General features: G+C 47.6%; 1 protein-coding gene across 9 annotated transcripts in view; it reads left to right on the top strand.

Annotated features, from left to right (window-relative positions):
* LOC139267053 (serine/threonine-protein phosphatase 6 regulatory ankyrin repeat subunit C-like) overlaps positions 1-17653 on the top strand; it is a 166087-nt gene that overhangs the window by 109611 nt on the left and 38823 nt on the right. For 6 of the 9 annotated variants that reach the window (XM_070884799.1, XM_070884795.1, XM_070884796.1 and 3 more), the window contains exon 11: positions 4053-4223. The exons of 2 other annotated variants lie outside the window; for them this stretch is intronic. In XM_070884799.1, coding sequence (XP_070740900.1) covers positions 4053-4223 — 171 coding nt within the window. Of the gene's footprint in view, positions 1-2203; positions 2390-4052; positions 4224-17653 lie in introns of those variants that run through there. One more of the 9 variants, XM_070884800.1, reaches the window with a different exon arrangement.

Below are 17653 nucleotides of genomic sequence, written 5' to 3'. Positions count from 1 at the left end.
TGGGCCCCTTTTATGGGCCTCGCTGCTCCCGACCTGCTCTGTTGCGACCTCCGCTGCTTCTCCCGCCTGCTGGGCCCTTTTTATGGGCCTCACTGCTCCCGATCTGCTCCGCTGCGACCAAGTTGTGAGGAGGACATAATAATCTGCAAAGGGCTATAAATATGCTAAGTGAGTGGGCAAAAATTTGGCAGATGGAGTATAATGTGGGAAAATGTGACGTTATCCACTTTGGTAGGAAAAATAAAAAAGCAAATTATTATTTAAATGGGGAGAGAATACAAAATGCTGCATTACAGAGGGATCTGGGGTCCTTGTACATGGAACACAAAAAGTTAGCATGCAGGTTACAGCGAGTAATTAGGTAGGCAAATGGAATGTTGGCCTTTATTGCAAGGGGGGTGGAGTATGAAAGTAGGGAAGTCCTGCTACAACTGTACAGGGCATTGGAGAAACTGCGAACACTTTTGGTCTCCATATTTAAGGAGGGATATGCTTGCATTGGAGATAGTTCAGAGAAGGTTCACAAGGTTCATTCCTGAGATGAAGAGGTTATCTTATGAAGAAAGGCTGAGCAGGTTGTGCCTATACTCATTGGAGTTTAGAAGAATGAGAGGTGATCTTATTGAAACATATAAGATTCTGAGGGGGCTTGACAGGGTAGATGCAGAGAAGATGTTTCCCCTCGTGGGGAATCCAGAACTAGGGGGCATAGTTTCAAAATAAGGGGTCGCCCATTTGAAACTGAGATGAGGAGGAATTTCTGCTCTGAGGGTCGTGAGCCTTTGGAATTCTCTACCCCAGAGAGCTGTGGAGGCTGGGTCATTTAAGGTGGAGATAGACAGATTTCTGAATGTTCAGGGAGTCGAGGGTTATGGGGAGCGGGCAGGGAAGTGGAGTTGAAGCCAAGATCAGATCACTCGTGATCTTATTGAATGGCAGAGCAGAATCATTGTGCCAAATGACCTACTCCTGCTCCTATTTCTATGTTCTTGTGCATGGAATGCCCATAGTTTGTTGTTATGTACAGTACTTTACATTTGTCAGTATTCAATTTTATCGGCTATTGTCCTGCCTAATTCATTCTGTAATTTCTGAGCCTCCTCCTCTGATTCCACTGCCCCTCCTAGTTTGGTATCATCTGCAAATTAAACCACTTTGCATTACGTTTCTGAGACTAAGACATTGATGTAAATTAGAAACAGTAGTGGTCCCAGGCATACCCTAATCAGTACTTCCCCAGACCTAGGAGTAACTCCTCTAAGTAGTACCAGTTGTTTTCAACTCTTCTGGCAATTTCTTATCCACACCCCCAGATTTACCCTAAATCTCTCCAACTTTGAACTTAACTAATAGCCTTTCATGTGAAACTTGGTCAGATGCCTTCTGAAAGTCTAGACACAGCATGTCATAGGGCTTACCATTTACAGGCCCGGGACTCATTACAATTCTGTTAGTGAACTGTGGATGCCAAATAGGCATCCCACTGCAGCTCGCTGGTTCTGGGATGGGAGATAATTGGTTGGTCCCCTGGTAAGCCAGCTGACACCTGAGCTTGAAAACTCCTGCTCCTCCTGGTCCCCTCCAAAAATGTGATATTTCCTTGGCCATTTCATGAACAGCCTTAAGTGGTCCCTGTAAGGACTGCTTGTGAGGCTGCTCACCAGCCAGTACAAATGGGCGAAGCCGTGCGGTGCACAGTTTGTACTTTGAAATTGCAGTCGGGGGTCCTATGTACATCATAGGTCTCTGATTTGCATAATTCAGTAAGGCTTTTACCTGATTCAGGCGAGCACCCGGATCACCCTTGTAAAGGACCTGGGAATGTTACCTGCCAGTGCATTGTGGAGTAGCAGTCAATGAAGATAATAGAACACTGATTTATATTGTCAGATTAGTTGAGTACAACCATGAGGCTGGTATGAAAAGCTTTATAGTGGTCTGGTTAGGTTGCATGTTGTGTTCGGTTCTGGTCACCAATACATAAAGGAACAGTGCTGAGAAGGGCTACCAGGCTGATCACTATTGTGAGTTATGAAGACAGGTGCAAAAAACTTGGACTTTTAAGTCTTGAAAGACGGCAATTGAGGTGGACTCCTGTATTTCTTTGAGTGTTACATGATTTGCATATACAAAGCCTTAACAAGCAAAACATGTTTTCTCTCTCTTTTTGCTCTATTTCTTGAACCCAAACTTGGATTAATAGCATGATTGTTTACACACAACTGATCAAGTAACAAATCCAGGAAAATATGGCTGCCAAGAGAAAGTTACTTTCCTTGCAAGTGATGTTGCCTCCCTTGGTCCACCAATCTGCACCATTAAGCAGCAATAAATGACCCATGAACAATAAAAAGGGAAAGCAGTTCAAAAAATTGTTAATAGCTTACTTGATAAGGGTGATAATAACAAGTTGATATTTCATCTTATTTCACTAATATGAATCTCTGTTCTCCTAATGAAATATGTATTAACTGTCAAATAAAGTTCACTTCTGTTTTAAAAGGTTACTGTGGTGTGTTTTCATTAAATGGGAAAGAAATTTTGAATGGAGTATACTTTGTTTAAAGTACTCTTATAGAAGGAAATTATCAGCCTTGGGAGAAGTTTTGATTGGCCGGTGATTTTTAACCCCAGTGGGATTTTAGGGATTTCCAGAATACTAACTTTGCGGACCCGATGATGGTGTTCGCTGAGCGTAAGCCTTTTGAAAGGCCTTGCAAGTTCCGGGTTTCCACATGGCTGCGCATACGCGAAAACCCAGAACTTGCGAACTGTCAAGGTACGCCTTGAAACGACTAGAAATTCATTTTCGCTGGTGCAGAGTTGGGCTACTGCCCAGTGAATGCTCACAAAATTCTTACACCTGCTAAAAACAGGCATTGGAGGACCTGGTCCACGTCATCCCAGGGACGCTTCCAAACAATCTGTATCCCTGGGAACCGTGGGTCTTTATGCATACATACGTCTGGAGGCCTGAGACGCGAACTCTCCATAGCTGTGGAGCCAAGAGATAAGTTCGGAAATATTTTACGGGTTGGAGAGAACTCTGAAGGTACGCCTCCGACCGCAAATTCAGGGTCTACTTTTTTGTATTCCGGCAGTGGTGTTGGGCATTGAATATGTTCACCCAAATATGGGTGGGCATATTGTAATCACAGATAAATGTGAGGTGATCAATTGTACACTATCCCATTTTTTTTCAAATGTGGAACAGAAAATGCATCAGAAATATCCATTCTTCCCCTGAAGTGAGCTCCCTGATGCAGGCATGAATCCCACTGCAAGATCTTTGAAAATATTAAAATGTGCCTGGGGTATCAGCTGAGGTCAGGGTGCACAGGCATGGGACAAAGCCCCCATGATGTTGAACAGACATAGGGGCTCTCACATAGATAGGGTCATCAATGGAGAATATCCCTGAGCATCCTGCAGCAACTCCCTTGGACACATCCTGGGCATGACTTTGGCAAGTCACGCAACTATCAAATATCAAATCAAATTTGTTTCTGTTTTGAAAGTTACTGTGGTGTATTTTCAATTTTTGTTCAAAGTACTCCTCCATATTATAAAGGAAAATATCAACCTCGGGAGAATTCTGATGAACATTTTGGATTAATTTTCCTTCCCGTGTTGCGATCCTTGTCTGCCTGCCTGCTAAGCCTCTCCTGTGCTGTCACCAATGGGAAGTGTTCATCTGCTGTCTGGAAGAGGGACACATTGAACCACTGAAAACTATACTAGCAGCTGGAAAATCTGCAGTCCTTGGTGAAGTGACTGGAGCGGCCTTGCAGCATGGGAAGAAAACTGATGCTTTAAAAAAAATCATTCTTTTCAGCCTAATATTAAAAGGGGAGATCTTTGAATTAAAAAAATTCCCTCTATACTTCCTCACAACTTTAAATTTAAATTAAGAGAATGAAATTTAATGTTTCGAAACACTTACCAATTATTTGAAGTTGAATTCTGATAAGAACAGAAATTACCCTTTTATAGCAGCATTTATATCGTTTGAAGATTTTGCAACCTGATGAGATGTTCTTTTCTTTATACAGGAGATATGGTTCTTTTTGTTTGGTTTATTCTGCATTCTTGAGCTAGTATACGCGATATGTCTTGAGCTCTATGAATATATTGAGAATAGACGCATTTTTCGGTTGTGGCTGAAGCAGCAACAGGAATCTCTGAACAATGACTTACTGTACTGCAGTCCAGTTTGGCCACAGGTACAGAGCCTTCTTATTACATCACTTTGTGGCAGTGTATCCATTGTTTTCCATTCATTTAGCCTCCAAATGGAAATTGCCCACATCTGATGGGTCAAAATCGTCTGGGTTTCTGCTCCTTTAATAAATTTCTTCTAACGGAGGTTAGACGTTCTTCACTGAGCAAATATAACTTCTCTCTAAGCATCTCCTTCAGATCTTCTTCAGCCATTTAAGAACATAAATAAGAGCAGGATTAAGAGTAGGCCACATGGCCCATCGAGTCTGCTCTGCCATTCAATAAGATCATGGCTTCGACCTCAACTCAACTTTCCTGCTCAATCCCCTATAGTCTAAAAATCTATATCTCAGCCTTGAATAGACTCAACGACTCAGCTTCCACGGCCCTTTGGGGTAGAGAATTCCAAAGATTCACAACCCTCTGAGTGAAGAAATTCCTCCTTACCTCAGTCTTAAATGGCCTACCCTTTATCCTAAGACTATGCCCCCTAGCTCTAAGCTCTCCAGCCAGGGGAAACAACCTCTCAGCATCTACCCTGTCAGAATCTTATATATTTCAATGAGATCACCTCTCATTCTTCTAAACCCCAGAGAGTATAAGCCATTCTACACAATCTCTCCTCATAGGTCAACCATCTCATCCCAGGGATTAATTTAGTGAACTTTCGTTGCACCGCCTCGAAGGCAAGTCCTTCCTCAGATGGAGACCAAAACTGTTCACAATACTCCAGGTGTCAAAGCCCTTTACAATTGTAGCAAGACTTCCTTACTCTTGTACTCCAACCCCCTTGTAATAAAGGCCAACATGCCATTTTCCTTCCTAATTGCTTGCTGTACCTGCATGCTAACTCTGTTTCCTGTACAAGGAGATCTTAATCTCTCTCAACACCTACATTTAATAATTTCTCACCATTTATCTGTTTTTCTATTCTTCCTACCAAAGTGAATCACATTCCCCCACATTATACTTCATCTGCCACCTTATTGCCCGCTCACTGAACCTGACTATATTTCTTTGCAGGCTCATTGTGTCCTCCTCACAGCTGACTTTCCCACCTAGCTTTGTATCATCAGCAAACTTGAATACATTGCACTTCGTCCCTTCATCTAAGTCACTAATATAGATTGTAAATAGCTGAGGCCCAAGCACCGATCCATGCAGTACCCAACGAGTTACAGCCTGCCAACTGGAAAATGGCCCGTTTATCCATACTCTCTGTTTTCTATCCATGAACCAATCCTTTATTCATGCTAACATATTATCCCAACCCCATGAGCCTTTATCTTGCGTAGCAATCTTTTTTTTTGTGGCACCTTATGAATGCCTTTTAGAAATCCAAATATGCTACATCCACTGGTTCCCCTTTATCTATCCCGCTAGTTACGTCCTCAAAAAACTAATAAATTTGTTAAACACGATTTCCCTTTCATAAAATAATGTTGACTCTGCCTAATCACATTTTCAAACTTCCATCCCCACCCGAGAGAGAGAGAGATATTTTAGATACTGTTAGTTGTTATTCATCTGTTTAAAACTAATTTTCTTATATTTTATTGAATTTTAAAAGATTAAGGGGGAGAAATTGCCCTGCACTCCGATTGGGGATGGCAACCCACTCATGAGAACATACGAAATAGGAGCAGGAGTAGGCCATTTGACCCCTCGAGTCTGCTCTGCTATTCCATAAGATCATGGCTGATCTGATCTTGGGCTCAGCTCCACTTCCCTGCCTGCTCCCCACAACCCTTCACTCCCTTATCGTTCAAAAATGTGTCTATCTCCACTTTAAATATATGATGCATTTATTTGTACTATCTGAAGCACAGCCGTTTCTCTGATTGGCTTTCTATTATCACATGACCTATTGCTGATTGGTCCCCTTGGAGGATAAGCCACACCCTGAAGTTCCTCTGGAATGTGTAACTGGAACCGCACAGCCCAAGTTCTGACTGACTTTCCAATTTGTAATTCAATCCATTTGACTTCAGAGGCCACAGAGAATAGATCTCCCCAAACGCCACTTAGTTCCAGCCGAAGTCCCTTACCCCAGTGCAAGTGCATCCCTCCCCCAGCCTGTAAAGTCCTGACCCTGCAGTACAGACTTACACGAGGCACATGCTGAAGTCAAGGTCACTCAGGACCTGCACCTTTATTTCACAGCTCTCGAATGGCGCACTTGCCTGAGACCTGCCTTTATATACCTGTGTGGAACAGGTATGCAGTGTCTCCTGTAAGTGCACCCCTGGTGGTAAGGTATTCTTGTGGTTACAGGTCATATCAAGTTACAATCATGTATAGTATGGTAAGAAACAGTTATGTACAGTAGTGTAAGATACATGACATCACCCTCCCCCAAGGTCTCATTGTCTTTATAGATTCAGTCTCTCAGGTGGTCTACGCTCTCACGTGGAGCGTCTTAGTGTGGTTCAGTTGTTTGCCTTGGTGCCTGTTTTTCTTGCGGTGTGGTTGCTGGTATCTCGCCTGGGCTGTCTGTTGAGGTTGCCCTTTGCTCAGGTTGTTCCCTCTGTGTGGTGTGAGTTCCACATTGTAGTCTGCCTCTAGTGCTGCAGTGTTGTTGGTGAATCTACTTTATACTTGGTCTACATGCCTCCGGCAGGTTTGGCTATTGTCCATTTGTACCACCAGTAGCCTGTTTCCTTCCTTGCCTGTTACTGTCCCTGCAAGCCATTTGGGACCCCAGCCATAGTTTAGCACAAACACTTTGTCCCCTATCTCATTCCACCTCCCCCTCGAATTTCGGTCATGGTACTCAGTTAGCTTCCGGCGCTTTGCCTCAACAATTTCATGCATATCTGGGAGGATTAACGAGAGCCTTGTCTTTAAGTTCCGTTTCATCAATAGTTGCGCGGGGGAACCCCAGTCAACGAATGCGGACAAGATCTGTATGCCAACAGCAGTCGCGACAGGCGGCTCTGCAGTGTGGGAACTTGGATTTTAAGCATGCCCTGTTTAATGATTTGCACTGCTCGCTCCGCCTGGTCATTGGAGGCAGGCTTGAACGGTGCCGTCTTAACGTGATTTATGCCGTGGTCGACTATAAAATCTTAGAATTCTGTGCTGGTGAAGCACGGACCATTATCACTGACCAATATGCCAGGAATTCTGTGCATTGCAAACATGGTTCTAAGGCTCTCCACAGTGGTGGAGGTGGTGCTCGAGTTTAAAATGGTGCATTCGATCCACTCTGAAAATGCATCAACGACTACGAGGAACATTTTGCCCATGAATGGGCCCGCGTAGTCTACGTGCACCCGCGACCACGGTTTGGTGGGCCAGGGCCAGGGCTTAGGGGGGCCTCCCTAGGGGCATTACTGAGCTGGGCACAAATGGTGCACCGTCGGAAGCAGAGCTCCAAGTCCGCGTCAATGCCAGGCCACCAGACATGGGATCTGGCTATGGCCTTCATGAGAACGATCCCCAGGTGCTCGCAGTGGAGCTCCCGGACAAACGCCTCTCTGCCTCGCAGAGGCATAACTACTCGGCTGCCCCACATCATGCAGTCTGCCTGTAGTGATAGTTCATGCATGCGCCTATGGAAAGGTTTGATCTCCTCAGGGCAGGCATCTCGAGCCTCTGCCCAGTCACCAGTTAAGACACATCTTTTGACTAAGGATAACATGGGGTCGCTGGTCATCCAGGCTCTGATTTGGCGAGCTGTCATGGGCAAACCTGTGGACTCAAAGGCATTGATTGCCATGATTATCTCACAGTCCTGTTCGTCGGACCCTTCCATGGTCGCCAGGGGTAGCCTGCTAAGCGCGTCAGCACAGTTGTCTGTGCCTGGTCTGTGCCTTATTGTGTAGTCGTAAGACGCCAGCATGTCCTAACCCTAACCGTTGAATGCGCGCCGAGGCGTGGCGTTTATTGCCTTGCTCTCGGATAGCAGGGACGTGAGGGGTTTGTGGTCGGTTTCTAACGCGAACTTGGCCAAAAAAAAGGTATTGGTGCATCTTTTTGACACGCGAGCGCCTCCTTCTCCACCATACCGTACCCGTGCTCCGCCCGCGAAAGTGACCTGGAGGCATAAGCAATAGGTTGTAATTTACCCGCACCATTGACATGCTGTAAAACGCACCTGACCCTGTACGCTGACGCATCACATGTAAGAACTAGCTTTTTACCTGGGTCAAAAAAGGCCAAAACACTGTTGGAAAATAGAAGGTTGCGTGCCTTATTGAAGGTGCGTTCTTGGGCGTCCCCCCAAAACTAATCGCATCCCTTTCTGAGTAGCACGTGGAGAGGCTCCAGCAGCGTGCTCAAGTTCTGCATAAAGTTCCCAAAGTAATTTAGTAGTCCCAAGAAAGGCGCGCAGTTCCAAGACATTCCGGGGCCTGGGTGCCAGGCGAATCACTTCGGTTTTGGATTCTATTGGGCGGATTCCATCAGCGGCAATCCTTCTGCCCAAAAATTCAACCTCGGGCGCGAGAAACAGACACTAGGATTTCTTAACTCTGAGGCCTACCCGATCCAACAGCTTTAGTACTTCCTCCAAATTGCGGAGATGGGAGTAGGTGTCCCTGCCCGTGATGATTATGTCGCCTTGAAACACAACCGTCCCCGGGATGGACTTGAGCAGACTCTCCATGTTGCGCTGGAATATAGCAGCTGCCGACCTGATGCCGAATGGGCATCGATTGTACATGAAAAGGCCTCGATGTGTGTTGATGGTGGTGAGTAGCTTAGACTCTTCGGTCAGTTCTTGTGTCATATATGCAGATGTGAGATCTAGTTTCGAGAAAAGTTTTCCTCCAGCCAATGTGGCAAATAGGTCCTCCGCTCTGGGCAGCGGGTATTGGTCCTATAGGGAGACTCTGTTTATGGTAGATTTGTAATCCCCACAGATTCGTACGGATCCATCAGGCTTCATGACGGAGACGATGGGACTTGCCCAGTCGCTAAATTCCACAGGTGAGATAATGCCTTCCTGCAGAAGCCGGTCCAGTTCATGGTCAATCTTTTCCCTCATCACATAGGGCACAGCTCTAGCCTTGTGATGGACCGGTCTAGCACCCTGTGTGATGTAGATTTTAACTTTAGCTTTAAAAGGTGCCCACACCTGGCTGAAAGAGATGTTTAAATTGACTTAGAACTGTTGAGCAGGAGGTCCGTTCCTCTGATGACATGGCATGAACATCATCCCATTTCTAATTTAGTTTTTCCAGCCAGCTTCTCCCCAACAGTGCTGGGAGATCTCCAGGGACAGTTCACAGGAGAAGTCGGTTCACTGTCCCTTTGTGTGTGACTGAGAGCATGGCGCTGCCAAGGACTGGGATGATTTCTTTGGTATAGTTCCTTAGTTTGGTGTCGACCCTTGTGAGTTTTGGTCTGTTGCTTTTGTGCGGCCACGGCTGTTGAAATTGTTGAACGCTCATGAGAGATTGACTCGCTCCCGTATCCATGACAAGGACTGGGACGATTTCTTTGGTATAGTTCCTCAGTTTGGTGTCGACCCTTGTGAGTTTTGGTCTGTTGCTTTTGTGCGGCCACAGTTGTTGAAATTGTTGAACGCTCATGAGAGATTGACTCGCTCCCGTATCCAGTTCCATGTTGACTGGTATCCCGTTGAGTAGGACCCTCATCATTATTGGAGGCATCTTGTTGTAAGAACAGTGGCCATTGATCGTGTTGACCCACTGTACCTCTGTGCCCCGGGCACTGTCCACACCGTCTTCTGGTCCGCTTTCCGACCCTTCTGATTCGTATATCAGCAGAGCTGCTGTTTTTCTGCACATGCGGGCCAGATGCCCTGTATAGTTGCAGTTTCTGCAAATGACATGCTGAAATCGACATCCCCTTGATGAGTGCCTTCCCCCACATCTCCAGCACAGACCGCTTCCATTGTTTCCGAAGAATGAGCTGCCACTGGCTGATCTCTCTTGAGCTTCTTTCAGTTTGTAGTTGATTGCTCGCATTGTGGGTTGATGAGGTGTGAATGGCCGTTCATGTGGCCCTTGATGGCTTCTGCGCCACTGCCTGCTGTTGAAGGCCTGCTCTCCTGCCTTTGTCTGTGTGTGGGGGTAGCAGCTTGTTTCACGCTGTGAACCTCTTGTTCCGATGTTTCGGTAGTTGTCGTACCCGCAGTATAGATCAACCTCGTTTCTTCTCCTCCTGCCAAGAATGTCTGTGCGACCAGTGCTGCTGCCTCTAGGGTCAAGTTCTTGGTCTCTATGAGCTTTCGGAATATGCCTGCGTGGTCTATTCCTTCAATAAAAAAGTCCTTAGTTCATCGGAGAACTCATAAACTAGCCAGCCTCCGAAGTTCCGTCACAACGTCAGGTATGCTCTCGCCCACACAGCGTCTGTAGTTATAGAACCTGTGTCTGGCCATGTGTAGGCTGCTTGCTGGCTTCAGGTGGTCTCTTACCATTGTGCTCAACTCTTCAAACGACTTGCTTGCTGGTTTCTCGGGTGCCAGCAGGTCCTTCATTGAGGCTTATGTTTTCGAGCCACAGCTGGTCAAGAGATGGGCTCTTCTCTTGTCTGCCTTATCGTCACCCAACCAGTCTTTGGTTACGAAGCTTTGCTGGAGCCTTTCTATAAAGTCCTCCCAATTATCTCCAGCATTGTATTTCTCATCTGAGCCGTTGGTCACCATTTTGTGGATTCTGTGATCCCGTAACTCGTCGCCACTGTAAAGTCCTGACCCTGCAGTACAGGCTTACACGAAGCACATGCTGAAGTCAAGGTCACTCAGGACCTGCACCTTTATTTCACAGCTCTCGAATGGCGCCTGAGACCTGCCTTTATATACCTGTGTGGAACAGATATGCAGTGTCTCCTGCAAGTGCACCCCTGGTGGTAAGGTATACTTGTGGTTACAGGTCATATCTAGTTACAGTCATGTATAGTATGGTAAGATACAGTTATGTACAGTAGTGTGAGATACATGACACAGCCGAAGTCCCTTACCCCAGCGCAAGTGCTGCCTCCGCCAGCTGAAGACCCTTACCCCAGCCCATGTGCTGCCTCCGCCAGCTGAAATCCCTTACCCCAGCCCATGTGCTGCCTCCGCCAGCTGAAGTCCCTTACCCCAGCGCAAGTGCTGCCTCCGCCAGCTGAAGTCCCTTACCCCAGCCCATGTGCTGCCTCCGCCAGCTGAAATCCCTTACCCCAGCCCATGTGCTGCCTCCGCCAGCTGAAGTCCCTTACCCCAGCGCAAGTGCTGCCTCCGCCAGCTGAAGTCCCTTACCCCAGCCCATGTGCTGCCTCTGCCAGCTGAAGTCCCTTACCCCAGCCCATGTGCTGCCTCCGCCAGCTGAAGTCCCTTACCCCAGCGCAAGTGCTGCCTCTGCCAGCTGAAGTCCCTTACCCCAGCCCATGTGCTGCCTCCGCCAGCTGAAGTCCCTTACCCCAGCGCAAGTGCTGCCTCCGCCAGCTGAAGACCCTTACCCCAGCGCAAGTGCTGCCTCCGCCAGCTGAAGACCCTTACCCCAGCGCAAGTGCTGCCTCCGCCAGCTGAAGGCCCTTACCCCAGTGCAAGTGCTGCCTCCGCCAGCTGAAGACCCTTACCCCAGCGCAAGTGCTGCCTCCGCCAGCTGAAGTCCCTTACCCCAGCCCATGTGCTGCCTCCGCCAGCTGAAATCCCTTACCCCAGCCCATGTGCTGCCTCCGCCAGCTGAAGTCCCTTACCCCAGCGCAAGTGCTGCCTCCGCCAGCTGAAGACCCTTACCCCAGCGCAAGTGCTGCCTCCGCCAGCTGAAGACCCTTACCCCAGCCCATGTGCTGCCTCCGCCAGCTGAAGTCCCTTACCCCAGTGCAAGTGCATCATTCTCCCTCCCCCCCAGCCGAAGTCCCTTACCCAAGTGCATGTGCATGGCCTTCCCGCACCTTCCGCCCGCCTGCCATAGAGGAGGCATTGTGTGTGGATTGTTAACAGGGTTATTGGGTTTAAAGTGAATAGTGACAGTGTCGTGACTTCTGGATTTCATCCACCCCAACGATGTCCCTTGTAACACACGCACTGAGCTTGCACACACCAGGGGGTTGGAAGAAAGTGATCCGTCTTCCCTGAGTTCTCTCTCTCCCCTCCAATCCCCACCCTGCCCCCGTCCCTAGGCTCTCTGTCTTGGCCACCAGGCTCTCTCTCTCTCTCGCGCTCAAAGCTCTCTCCACCCGCCCCCAAGCGCTCTCTCCCCCCCAAGCTCACTCTCTCTCCTCCCCCGCCCCGCCCCCCCCCCCCCCCCCCCCAGGCTCTCTCTCTCTCCCCCCCAGGCTCACTCTCTCCCCCCAGGCTCACTCTCTTACGGTGCCACTTGACTCTTCATTCAAACGAACTGCTCCTGGCCGACCTGCTTCTCTCTCCCCCTGCCGGCCCACTTCACTCTCGCCCCGCCAGCCAGCTTCTCTCTCGCCCCGCCGCCCCGCTTCTCTCTCTCCCCGGCGCCCACTTCTCTCGTTCCCCGCCGCACCATTTCTCTCTCTCCCCACCGATCCACTTCTCTCTCGCCCCGCCGCCCCACTTCTCACAGTCCCCGCTGCCCGAGTTCTCTCTCTCCCCGCCGCCCTACTTCTCTCGTTCCCCGCCGCCCTACTTCTCTCTCTCCCCGCCGACCCTCTTCTCTCTCTCCCCGCCGACCCTCTTCTCTCTCTCCACGCCGATCCGCTTCACTCTCTCCCCGCCGCCCCACTTCCCTCAGTCCTCACTGGCCCGCTTCTCTCTCGGGGTTGCAACATGGTGTTCGGGGCCAATTCCGGTTCCGGTTCTGGATTGGGCGTCAGGGCAGGGGCGGGGGAAGAGGCGGACGCATGTGCAGAAAAGGGTTAGTGTAAATTGCGCTGGCGAGGGAGGAGGGGGGTGGCTGCGGTGTCGATGACTATTTGTCCTAACTCTCGCTTCTGCGCATGCATCAGGAGACGCATGTGCAGAAGCGAGAGTTAGGACAAATAGTCACTCCGTAAATATATTCAATAACCCAGCCTCCACAGCTCTCTAGGGCAGAGAATTCCATAGATTTACAACTCTCAGAGAAGAAATTCCTCCTCATCTCAGTTCTAAATGGGCGATCACTTAGTCTTAAACTATGCCCCCTAGATCTAGATTCCCTCACGAGTGGAAACATCCTCTCTGCATCTACCTTGTTAAGCTCCCTCAGTATCTTATATGTTTCAATAAGATCACCTCTCATTCTTCTAAACTCCACTGAGTATAGGCCCAACCTGTTCAACCTTTCTTCATAAGTCAACCCCCTCATGTCAGGAATCAACCTTGTGAACCTTCTCTGAACAGCCTCCAATGCAAGTATATCCCTCCTTAAATAAGGAGACCAAAACTGTACGCAGTACTCTTAAGTGTGGCCTCACCAATACCCTGTACAGTTGTAGTAGGACTTCTCTGCTTTTATACTCCATCCCCCTTGCAATAAAGGCCAACATTCCATTTGCCTTCCTGATTACTTGCTGTACCTGCATACTAACTTTTTATGTTTCATGCACAAGGACACCCAGGTCCCTCTGTACTGCAGCATGTTGTAATTTCTCTCCATTTAAATAATAATATGCGTTTTTATTTTTCCTACCAAAGTAGAAGTCCTGCCCTGGCCGCTGTATTGGACTTGCTGCCCCTCAAAGGAAGTGTAGCGCAATCTCGTGTGCTCCACTTCCTTTAGGGGCGACTCCAGTGACGCTAACGGGCAAGTTATGCAGTGCTATGCGGCACTGAGGGGTTGTCGCGTATGCCGATGACGTCATTGCCAGATGCGCGGTGGCCCGGGGTGCAACGCTGCCGTGACAGCGCCTCTGCAAATGCCATGCAATTTCCTGGAAGCCGGTAGTGCCCCGCCTGGACGAAAAGTGTCTTGCTCCACGGAGGCACTAACTGGCCTCTCAAAATGGGGCTATTTCACCCCCTAAATCTCAAGTTGATTCCTGCTTTTTCTCTCTCTCTATTCTGTTTTGGCCAAATGGTTTAAATCTCCAAGCTTTAGAACTGGTAAGGTCTTTTGAAATTCATTACTTTATCGAGTTTGAATAAGATTTCCTCTTAATTTTTTAGTTTTCAGCTGCTGCTCCACATGCCCTACTGAGATCTGCCTCCTGTTTACTGACATTCACTAAAAACAACAGGATCAAAGACACAAACAACATTTTCTGTGACAGTCACCATGGTGCATTGTCCTTCCTCAACCTCCTTGAACTCTCTACAATCTTCAACACAATTGATCACACTCTTCTTCTCCAGTGTCTCTCCTCCACTGTCCAGCTTCATGGGACAGCCCTCGATTGGTTCCACGCTTACCCATCCAATCACAGCCAGAGCATCTCTAGCTTCTCCTCCTTCCCTGCACTATAGGATAAATTCTTGGCCCCTTCTGCTTCCTCAAGTACATGCTGCCCTTTAGCGACATCCATGGCAGACATGAGGGATAGTTTCCACAGGGTTGACCCCCAGCTCTAACTCTCCACCACCTCTCTTGACTCCTCCACTGCATTTGTGCTGTCAGACGTCTTCCTCCAGCTCCAGCTAAACTTTTGAAAAATGAAAGCCATTGTCTGTGTCACCTACCACAAACGTATCCTCACCATCAACTCCAACCCTCTCCTTGGGCATTGTTTCGTGTTCAACCAGATTGTTCAACCTGGGCCTGAGCTTCCAACCCCATATCCTGCCCATCACAAAAACTGCCTTCGTCCACTTACATAGGATTACATAGGATATACAGCAGATAAAAAGGCCATTTGGCCCAACCAGTCCATGTCGACGTTTATGCTCCACTTGAGCCTCCTCCCATCTTTCCTCATCTAACGCTATCAGCATAATCCTCTATTTCCTTCTCCCTCTAGCCTCCCCTTAAATACATCTATACCATTTGCTTCAACCACTTCCTGTTCCACATTTTCACCACTCTCTGGATAAAGAAGTTTCTTCTGAATTCCTATTTGATTTCTTGGTGACTATCTTATATTGATGACCTCCAGTTTTTCTCTTCCCCACAAGTGGAAACACTCTCGCTGTGTCTACTCTATCAAAAACTTTCATAATTTTAAAGACTTCTATTAGGTCACTCCTCAGCCTTCTCTTTTCAAGATAAAAGAGACCTAGCCTGTTCATCCTTTCCTGATAGGTATAACCTCACATTTCTGCCCATCCTTGTAAATCTTCTCTGCACCCTCCAGTATCTCGATATCCTTTTTATAATATGGTGACCAGAATTGTACACAGTACGCTAAGGTTTAGCATAACCTCTACTTCCCAACTCTATCCCTCTAGAAATAAACCCCAGTGCTTGGTTTGCCCATTTTATGACATGATCAACCTGAGACGCTACTTTTAGTGATTTGTGTATATGTACTCCGAGATCCCTTTGCTCTTCTACCCCACTTAGATTCTTATTTTCCAAGTAATATGTCAACTCCTTATTTTTCTTACCAAAATGAAATTAATTTGCCAATTATATGCTCATTCTGCAGGTTTCCTAATATCGTCTTGTAATTTGTTGCAGTCCTCCTTAGTATTGACTATCCCCCCCAATTTGGTATCATTTCTGTAACATCGCAAGACTTCACCCTTACCTCAGTTATTGAAACTCTCACTCATGCTTGTCACTTCCAGATTCAATTACTCCATTGCTTTCCTAACTGGCCTGCTATCCTCCACTCGCCATAAACTTCAGCTCATCCAAACCTCTGCTGTCCATATCCTATCCTGTACCCAAGTCCTGCTCACTTATTACACTATCTTCGTTGACCTGCTTGTGTTCGTGAGCCCCTAGTGCCTCAATTTTAAAATTCTCATCCTTGTTTCTGGCCTCACACTGGGAACAAAATAGTTAGAGAGAATCTATTTCCTCTGGCAGGGGTGTCCAAAATAAGGGGGCATAACCTTAAAATTAGAGCCAGGCTGTTCAGCGGTGATGTCAGGAAGCACTTCTTCAGACAAAGGGTAGTGGAAATCTAGAACTCTTCTGCCACCTGTTGCCCTCCCCCGCCCGCCCCGCAAAAAAAAGCTTTTGAGGCTGAGGGTCAGTTGAAAATTTCAAAACTGAGATTGATAGATTTTTGTTAGGCAAGGGTATTAAGGGTTACGGAACCAAAGGCGGGTAGAACATAAGAACATAAGAATTAGGAACAGGAGTAGGCCATCTAGCCCCTTGAGCCTGCTCCGCCATTCAACAAGATCATGGCTGATCTGGCCGTGGACTCAGCTCCACTTACTTGCCCGCTCCCCATAACCCTTAATTCCCTTATTGGTTAAAAATCTATCTATCTGTGATTTGAATACATTCAATGAGCTAGCCTCAACTGCTTCCTTGGGCAGAGAATTCCACAGATTCACAATCCTCTGGGAGAAGAAATTACTTCTCAACTTGGTTTTAAATTGGCTCCCCCGTATTTTGAGGCTGTGCCCCCTAGTTCTAGTCTCCCCGACCAGTGGCAACAACCTCTCTGCCTCTATCTTGTCTATCCCTTTCATTATTTTAAATGTTTCTATAAGATCACCCCTATCCTTCTGAACTCCAACTAGTAAAGACCCAGTCTACTCAATCTATCATCATAAGGTAACCCCCTCATCTCCGGAATCAACCTAGTGAATCGTCTCTGTACCCCCTCCAAAGCTAGTATACCCTTCCTTAAGTAAGGTGACCAAAACTGCACGCAGTACTCCAGGTGCGGCCTCACCAATACCCTGTACAGTTGCAGCAGGACCTTCCTGCTTTTGTACTCCATCCCTCTCGCAATGAAGGCCAACATTCCATTCGCCTTCCTGATTACCTGCTGCACCTGCAAACTTAACTTTTTGGGATTCATGCACAAGGACCCCCAGGTCCCTCTGCACCACAGCATGTTGTAATTTCTCCCCATTCAAATAATATTCCCTTGCACTGTTTTTTTTTCCCAAGATGGATGACCTCACATTTTCCGACATTGTATTCCATCTGCCAAACCTTAGCCCATTCGCTTAACCTATCCAAATCTCTTTGCAGCCTCTCTGTGTCCTCTACACAACCCGCTTTCCCACTAATCTTTGTGTCATCTGCAAATTTTGTTACACTACACTCTGTCCCCTCTTCCAGGTCATCTATGTAAATGGAGTTAAGTTGCAAATCAGCTATGATCTAACTGAATGGTGAAACAGGCTCGAGGGGCTGATTGGCATATATCCCAATAATTGCAACTCTGCAACTTCCCAGTTAATTGGGTTGAGATCCACCTATGTGTGGTCCAGTGAGTCAGTGCACAGGCTTGCAGTGCTGCTGCGGCAGTCACAGTGTGTTTATCAAGGGCTCGGAGAACATTGTGTAGTTAAGGAATGGGGAATGGCGGGGAGCATCTGTGAGCTCCTTCCACAGCTGCTAGCACTTGGTGCCCTGTTTTGCCCCTCCCCAGTGCAGTTCACCAGGGACACAAAAAAATTATGCAATGACAAGGAAAACATTCCTTGGGAACTGCTGGCTGGCGAGCTCAAAGAACC

The sequence above is a fragment of the Pristiophorus japonicus genome, chromosome 7 (genome assembly GCF_044704955.1).
Source record: "Pristiophorus japonicus isolate sPriJap1 chromosome 7, sPriJap1.hap1, whole genome shotgun sequence".
Lineage (NCBI taxonomy): Eukaryota > Metazoa > Chordata > Chondrichthyes > Pristiophoridae > Pristiophorus > Pristiophorus japonicus.
The sequence above is the reverse complement of the archived record's forward strand: the minus strand, read 5'-3'. Positions and strand labels throughout refer to the sequence as shown.